Below are 7859 nucleotides of genomic sequence, written 5' to 3'. Positions count from 1 at the left end.
TTCATAAATATAAGAGCTGTCAGGCCAGTGGCAGTGGCTCAGCCTATAATCCCACTTTGGGAGGTGAAGGTGAGCAGATTTCTTGAGCCCAAGAGTTTGAGACCAGCCTGGGCAACATGGCAAAACCCCATCTCTACAAAAAATACAAAAACTAGCCACGCATGGTGGTGCACACCTGTAGTCTGCTGGGCAGGCTGAGATGGGAGCATCACCTGGTCAAAGCTGCAGAGAGCCGTGACTGCACTACTGCACTCCAGCCTGGGCGACAGAGTGAGACCCTGTCTCAAAAAAAAAAAAAAAAAAAAAAGACATTTCTACTTCCATTTTAATGGTCTTTGTGTACTTGCGTCTCCTATTACCAGCCACTTCAAATCTTTTTGAAAGGAGGCAGAGTATAGAAACAAAACAGCTCCATGGTGAGAAGTAACATGGACCATTCACCTTCTACATCTAGTTGCATTTGCAGGACGGCTGCGCGGTTAGATTAGCGTCTGCAGCCTGCCATCCAAGGCTTGCCTCTCTGGATGAGGGTCACTAGTCTTCTCAGGAATGAAGCCAAAGCCAGGCCCAAGCAGCCGAAAGGTAACTCTATCCCTAACAACAGTTACCTGGTCGGTAAAAAGGGCATTGGCCAAGAGGAAGCCTTCTCCCAAAATCATCATCTCAAATTCTCCAGTTTTATACCATAAACCTCAGAGTAAAAGTCTGCATTTTGTTTTCCAAAGAATTTTTAGCAGCATGATGCCTTTTTGAAAATCTGCCTTTTCTTCCTATCAGTTTTCCAACCATATGTAGACAAATTCAGCTGTAATGGTTGAAATGAGAGAGCCAGTTAAGTGAGACACTCAAGTTGTCGCTGCATTTTAATAAACATAGCACACAATGTGTTGCTACACAAACACCATTCATAAACCTGAGTCACAGGTTTCAGATGGGAGCTGGGGACGTGTATAAATAGCCTGTGTATGTTAAACAGTAGAAAAGAAAAGAAGTTTGGGGAATAAGGTCAAAATCATTGTGCCCAATTTAAACATCATAAAAATCTCAGCCTTGTCATTATTTACAACCCCCAGCATAACTCCCACCCAAAAGAGAATGCCAAATGGAAAATTCTAAATAAGATGATGTCCTCACATCGACCTAAACAGTACAAATGATGCAGCATCATAAAATGAAGTTATAATTATGTTGTCTTACTTCCTGGCTGCCGGATGCCCACGGTACAGAGCAGCCACTCCACAGGATTTTCTGAGCTCTGAGCTGTCTGGGGTTTTTGTGAGAACATAGCTTTGACTAGCATTGACCAATTGATTTGCATTTAATGACTCTGTGATGGTTTGAGGTGGCAAAAGAAGAATACAACTTGTGTGGTAGAGAACTAACACCTTGAACATGTTGCAAACGTTTCAGAAATCCATTTTTCCTATATTCACCCTTCCTCAGCTGAAAATAGCCCAGCAGGCTCAAGGCTGGTTACAGCTGAAGGCAAATCCCACACACCCTCCAGCCCCTCCCGTTTGAGAAAAAGGGCGTGGCCATGGCTTGGAAGAAAGGCAACAAGAGTCTTGGGCAGCCAAGACATTCTTGAGGCTTTCAACAGGTCCCTGCAGACTTGGCCTTGACTCTGGATCATTCTGTTCCTTAGCAAGCACCTTGCGGCCTTCCAGCCTCCGCTCCCATGGCCCAGGAACTCAGTGTGAACTTGCAAGGTGCTGTTCAATGAAGCGGATTCAGGAAGCAGCAACTCTCTCTCAGGAGAGGTCTAGTGTTTCATCACCTACTCCCCCACACTACTGATGCTCAGAAGGGCTCTAGGACCCCGTGTGTGGAATTCGAATGCCAAGGATTGACAAATAGGGTGACACAAACACGCAGGGTTAACTCGGCTCCCGGCTGCTGCGTGATCCCAGCTCCCATTCAGTCTGACTGCCTGCCAGGTCTATTTCTCACATATCCTCATTCTGGTCCCTCCTCCAGTCACCAGCAGAAATGCACCTCTCCGTCTCAGGCCTCTCCCATCTCAGTCTCTGATGACGTGCATGGTCTTTGCGTTAAGAGCTCACTAAAGTGTAGATCATGCTGAATGCAAAAAAAAAAAAAAAAAAAAAGGAGAAGAAGGTGTTAGTAGAAGCCCACAGAGGACTCAGGCTGCCCCTCAGGAGAGGGACCTTCCAGAGGCCAGACCCCTTGGCTTCTCCCTCATTCCTGTCACTACAGCATCTCGCCGACTCCACTACTGTGCCCCTTCTACTTCCCGCAACACTGGAATAAACATTTTTTGGGAGAGCATATTGTATCCCTTGGATAAAAGATGTGATTGCTCTAAGTGCCTATTATTATTCCCATCAGGATGATTATTATGGTTGTCTTCCTTTTTGTGCAATTGCAGGGCAGGTCTGGGGGTGGAGGTGGGGCTGCAGTGGATTCTTTCTGCCACCAGCTGCCACGTGCTTGCATGTCGGTCGTGTCCAGGGGCTCCCAGATGATGCTGGATAATATGTTAGTGCTGGGGGAAAGATCATCATCACTATTGCAAAGGCCAGCGTGGGAACATAAGCCCTCTGGGCACCAGAACTCAATGAATTCTTGATTGGGTAACTCCCTGGCCCTCCTATTTTTAATGGACTCCAGGAATTAAACATGCATTAAAAGCGTGTGACCTAAAGTATGGCCCCAATACTACTAAGAGTGGGGTGAAGGGGACATGTATCTCTGTGCTCTTAGTAAGGGCTTCAGGTTAATTTTGCAAGGCTGAGGAATGATCTGCACCAAAATATACCTCTTTGTCTATTTCACAGAAAAAGAAACCAACTATCTTTTCACATTATAGTGAGAAAAAAAGATTCATCCAAGAAGTAAAACCGAAGGAAAGAAATGAAAAGGTTTGACTTCTAACCCTATGCAGCTGTGGAGGCCCCATGAGCTCCTCTGAGTAGCTGAAGTTCCATCTCCAGGAACCTCACACACCTCATGTGCACAGAGAACCACTGGACAGACCTGGAGCAAGAGGGACTTACTCTACTTGGGGAAGCTGAGGGCCAGATGAGGAGTGACAGCAGGGGGAGAAGCCACATCCTAACTCCAAAGCCAGTGCTTTTTGCATGACAGTACTAAGTCTCAAGTGGATACTTTTGTTTACTCACTTTCATTCATTCTTTTATTTAATGTTTATTGAGCACCTGCTGCATGCCAGACACTATTCTCAGTGCTGGGGAAAATGGTGAGTGTGCAGCCCCAATTCCTGCCTTGAGGAAGCATAGCTGTAACAACAAACCATGAGGATTCAGTGAGTGCCAGGCACAGGCCAGGACACTGCAGACGCAGAGATGAATGAAACCAACATGGTCTCCGGTGTCAAGGAACAACTAAACCATAAATAACATAGATGGAGAGAAATAAACCTGAGGAGGAACAGGCATGATCCAGAATAACCGCGCAGGAGGGTGGTTCTACTACTTCAGGTTTGAAAACAATCTTTCTGCAGAGCAGACACTGTTCACACTGGGCTCACTAGCTAGTATTAGTATCTGCATTAGCTAGTCCCCTTCTAACACAACCCTCAAATATCACCTGGTCCACAAGGCAACCTGAGAAGTGGGGTGATGGGTGCCATGCGGTTCAAACAGGATAAAGAGCACAGGCTCTGAAGCCAGATGTTGCTAATTATTAGCAGAGACCTGAGACACATTTCTTAACCTCTGCAAAGTCCTCAGGAGCCCCTCAGGAAGCTCAAACCATAAACCATCAACCCCATCTTCCCCGCTGTTTTGTGGGTCTCTAGCCCTGAGCTCAGTTCAGACATGGCTCTGCATACACGAGTCCCCTTCCCTCTCTCCCACGGTGGCCTGCGCTGACGCTGCTGTGCTCTCCACCAGCTCCGGATCTGAGGGGCTGGCAGCTCCTAAGGTGGGAGAAACAGAGTCTTTCAAGCAGCCCCAAAGAGCACCAAGGGGCCAGATTCAACAAAGAATGTGGGTGCCCGTGGCGGCCACCCAGGGTCCCAGTGAGGCTGCAGGAACTGTTTCCAATTTTGTTTTAGAAACAAAGCGATTAACACATGTATCATGAAGGCAGGGCCAAACTGAAGTAATGAACTAGAGGACAAACAGTCAAACAGACTGTTTGGAACACACTCGGTTACAGAACAATCACACCCATCTAACCAAGAGGAGCTGCCAAGACCTCCCCACTCCGCCCCCTCCCACCCCCGCAGCGGAGCACACACAGCCGCTTCCCTCCCTGTGAATTCATATGGTTTCTTCCCCGCGACGCCTCGGCTCCAGCAGTTACTGCAACAAAACCGAAATGAGGGAATGTCTTGCCTCCGTCTTCATCCACACTGAGGTGGATCCCAGGCTAAAGGGGCAGGAGCTAATGAAAACAATGGTCTCGTTCTGTTGGCTTAGAGGAAAGACAGTGCTGTCTCTGGGGAGAGGCCACTCAGCCCATGACTCTGCAGAAGGGGAAGTCTGTGGCTCCACAAAGAAAGCATCGTTGAGCACACTGCAGGGAAGAAACCTGACCTCCGAGGTGTCAAGTCCCTAAGCCCACGACGGCTTTGTCCACGCTCTGTAGGTTTCCCAAGACAGGAACCCATCTGACAAGCCTTTGGTTGTTAAATAGTTCAGACTTGGAGTCAGAAAGACTTAGGTGAACCCACTGGGCACTGCAGAAATCTCCGGAGGCTTCAAAGACCATCAGGCTCCCTGCCAGCTGGAGCAGTAAACATCCCAGAGCATCCCACAGAGAGTCTGCAGACACTGGGGATGTAAAGGGGAAGGAAGGCAGAACCAAGTAGAATGCTCCAGAGCCACCAAGGTGTGCATCAGGATTGTCCAGAGAGCTTGTTTGAAACACAGAGCCCAGCCCTGGAAAGTTTCAATAGGTAGCTACAAGCCCAGCAATCTGCATTTTTAAAAAGCACACCTTCCTCCCTTCCTTACCCTACACTTTGATAAAGACTTTTCTAGAGGTTTTCTAAGATAGCCAGCAGTTAAGAGCTACTGGGCACGGTGGCTCATGCCTGTAATCCCGGCACTTTGGGAGGCTGAGGCGGATAGATCACATGAGCCCAGGAGTTCAAGACCGGCCTGGGCAACATGGCAAAACCCTTTCTCTACAGAAAAATACAAAAATTAGCCGAGCATGGTGGTACATGCCTATAATTCCAGCTACTCAGGAGGCTAAGGCAAGAGGATCCCTTGAGCCTGGAGTTCAAGCCTGCAGCAAGCTATGATCTTGCCATTGTAGTCCAGCCTGGGAGACAGAGTGATACCCTCAAAAAAAAGAAAAAGAAAAAAGGAAAAAGAAAAAGGAGTTCAGTCTTTGAAATCGGACTCAAGATGTACTACTTACAGCTGTGACACTATTAGCTGGAATTCAGGAAAATTATCTGACTTCTCAGATTCAGTTCATTTTTCATATGTGAGTGAGGATAGTATTTATCTTATAAATTGAGCAATACGTACAAAGCTCTGAGCACAAAGCCTGGCTCATTTTTAAATGTCAGAACTTTGGGAGGCTGAGGCAGAAGGGTCACTTGGGCCCAAGAGTTCAAGACCTGCCTGGGCAACACAGGGAAACCCCATCTCTACAAAAAATTTTAAAATTAAAAAAAAAAAAAAATTAGCCGGGCATGGTGACACACACCTGCAGTCCCAGCTACTCAGGTTAAGGTGGGAGAATAGCTTGAGCCGAGTTCAAGGATGCAGTGAGCAGTGATGGCACCACTGCACTCCAGCCTGGGCAAAACAGGGAGACACCCATCTTTAAATAAAAATTAAAAAATAGGTGGAGCCAAGATGGCTGAATAGGAACAGCTCCAGTCTACAGCTCCCAGCGTGAGTGACACAGAAGACAGGTGATTTCTGCATTTCCGTTTGAGGTACCGGGTTCATCTCACTAGGGAGTGCCAAACAGTGGGTGCAGGACAGTCGATACAGCGCACTGTGCGTGAGCCAAAGCAGGGCGAGGCATTGCCGCATTCGGGAAGCGCAAGGGGTCAAGGAGTTCCCTTTCCTAGTCAAAGAAAGGGGTAACAGATGGCACCTGGAAAATCAGGTCAGTCCCACCCCAATACTGTACTTTTCCAACAGGCTTGGAAAACGGCACACCAGGAGATTGTGTCCCGCACCTGGCTTGGAGGGTCCTATGCCCACGGAGTCTCGCTGATTGCTAGCACAGCAGTCTGAGATCAAACTGCAAGGCAGCAGCGAGGCTGGGGGAGGGGTGCCCGTCATTGCCCAGGCTTGCTTAGGTACACAAAGCAGCCAGGAAGCTCGAACTGGGTGGAGCCCACCACAGCTCAAGGAGGCCTGCCTGCCTCTGTAGGCTCCACCTCCAGGGGCAGGGCACAGACAAACAAAAAGTCAGCAGGAACCTCTGCAGACTTAAATGTCCCTGTCTGACAGCTTTGAAGAGAGTAGTGGTTATCCCAGCATGCAGCTGGAGATCTGAGAACGGACAGACTGCCTCCTAAAGTGAGTCCCTCACCCCCAAGCAGCCTAACTGGGAGGCACCCCCCAGTAGGGACAGACTGACACCTCACTCGGCCAGGTACTCCTCTGAGACAAAACTTCCAGAGGAACTATCAGACAGCTGAATTTGTGGTCTCACGAAAATCCGCTGTTTTGCAGCCACCGCTGCTGACACCCAGCCAAACAGTGTCTGGAGTGGACCTCTAGCAAACTCCAACAGACATGCAGCTGAGGATCCTGTCTGGTAGAAGGAAAACTAACAAACAGAAAGGACATCCACACCAAAAACCCATCTGTACATCACCATCATCAAAGACCAAAAGAAGATAAAACCAAAAAGATGGGGAAAAAACAGAGCAGAAAAACTGGGAACTCTAAAAAGCAGAGCAGCTCTCCTCCTCCAAAGGAACGGAGTTCCTCACCAGCAACGGAACAAAGCTGGACGGAGAAGGACTTTGACGAGTTGAGAGAAGAAGGCTTTAGATGATCAAACTACTCCGAGCTATGGGAGGAAATTCAAAACAATAGCAAAGAAGTTAAAAACTTTGAAAAAAAATTAGACAAATGGATAACTAGAATAACAAGTGGAGAGAAGGGCTTAAAGGAGCGATGGAGCTGAAAGCCAAGTTTCGAGAACTACGCGAAGATTGCAGAAGCCTCGGTAGCTGAAGCGATCAACTGGAAGAAAGGGTATCAGTGATGGAAGATGAAATGAATGAAATGAAGTGAGAAGGAAAGTTTAGAGAAAAAAGAATAAAAAGAAATGAACAAAGCCTCCAAGAAATATGGGACTATGTGAAAAGACCAAACCTACGTCTGATTGGTGTACCTGAAAATGACGGGGAGAATGGAACCAAGTTGGAAAACACTCTGCAAGATATTATCCAGGAGAACGTCCCCAATCTAGCAAGGCAGGCCGACATTCAGATTCAGGAAATACAGAGAACACCACAAAGATACTCCTCGAGAAGAGCAACTCCAAGACACATAATTGTCAGATTCACCAAAGTTGAAATGAAGGAAAAAATGTTAAGGGCGGCCAGAGAGAAAGGTCGGGTTACCCACAAGGGGAAGCCCATCAGACTAACAGCTGATCTCTCGGCAGAAACTCTACAAGCCAGAAGAGAGTGGGGACCGATATTCAACATTCTTAAAGAAAAGAATTTTCAACCCAGAATTTCATATCCAGCCAAACTAAGCTTCGTAAGTGAAGGAGAAATAAAACACTTTACAGACAAGCAAATGCTGAGTGATTTTTGTCACCACCAGGCCTGCCCTAAAAGAGCTCCTGAAGGAAGCACTAAACATGGAAGGAACAACCAGTACCAGCCACTGCAAAAACATGCCAAATTGTAAAGACCATTGAGGCTAGGAAGAAACTGC

General features: G+C 47.5%; 1 protein-coding gene across 5 annotated transcripts in view; it reads right to left on the bottom strand.

The window, feature by feature from the left end:
• Positions 1 to 845: 845 nt before the first annotated feature.
• Positions 846 to 7859, bottom strand: part of CNIH3 (cornichon family AMPA receptor auxiliary protein 3) — a 323021-nt gene continuing 316007 nt past the window's right edge. For all 5 annotated transcript variants that reach the window (XM_055233820.2, XM_055233822.2, XM_055233825.2 and 2 more), the window contains one exon: positions 846 to 2079. In XM_055233820.2, the coding sequence (XP_055089795.2) occupies positions 2052 to 2079 (28 nt within the window). In that variant the 3' untranslated portion in view covers positions 846 to 2051. The remainder of the gene's footprint in view (positions 2080 to 7859) is intronic.

Source organism: Symphalangus syndactylus, chromosome 19 (genome assembly GCF_028878055.3).
Source record: "Symphalangus syndactylus isolate Jambi chromosome 19, NHGRI_mSymSyn1-v2.1_pri, whole genome shotgun sequence".
NCBI lineage: Eukaryota > Metazoa > Chordata > Mammalia > Primates > Hylobatidae > Symphalangus > Symphalangus syndactylus.
This window is presented reverse-complemented; position numbering and strand designations above follow the sequence as displayed.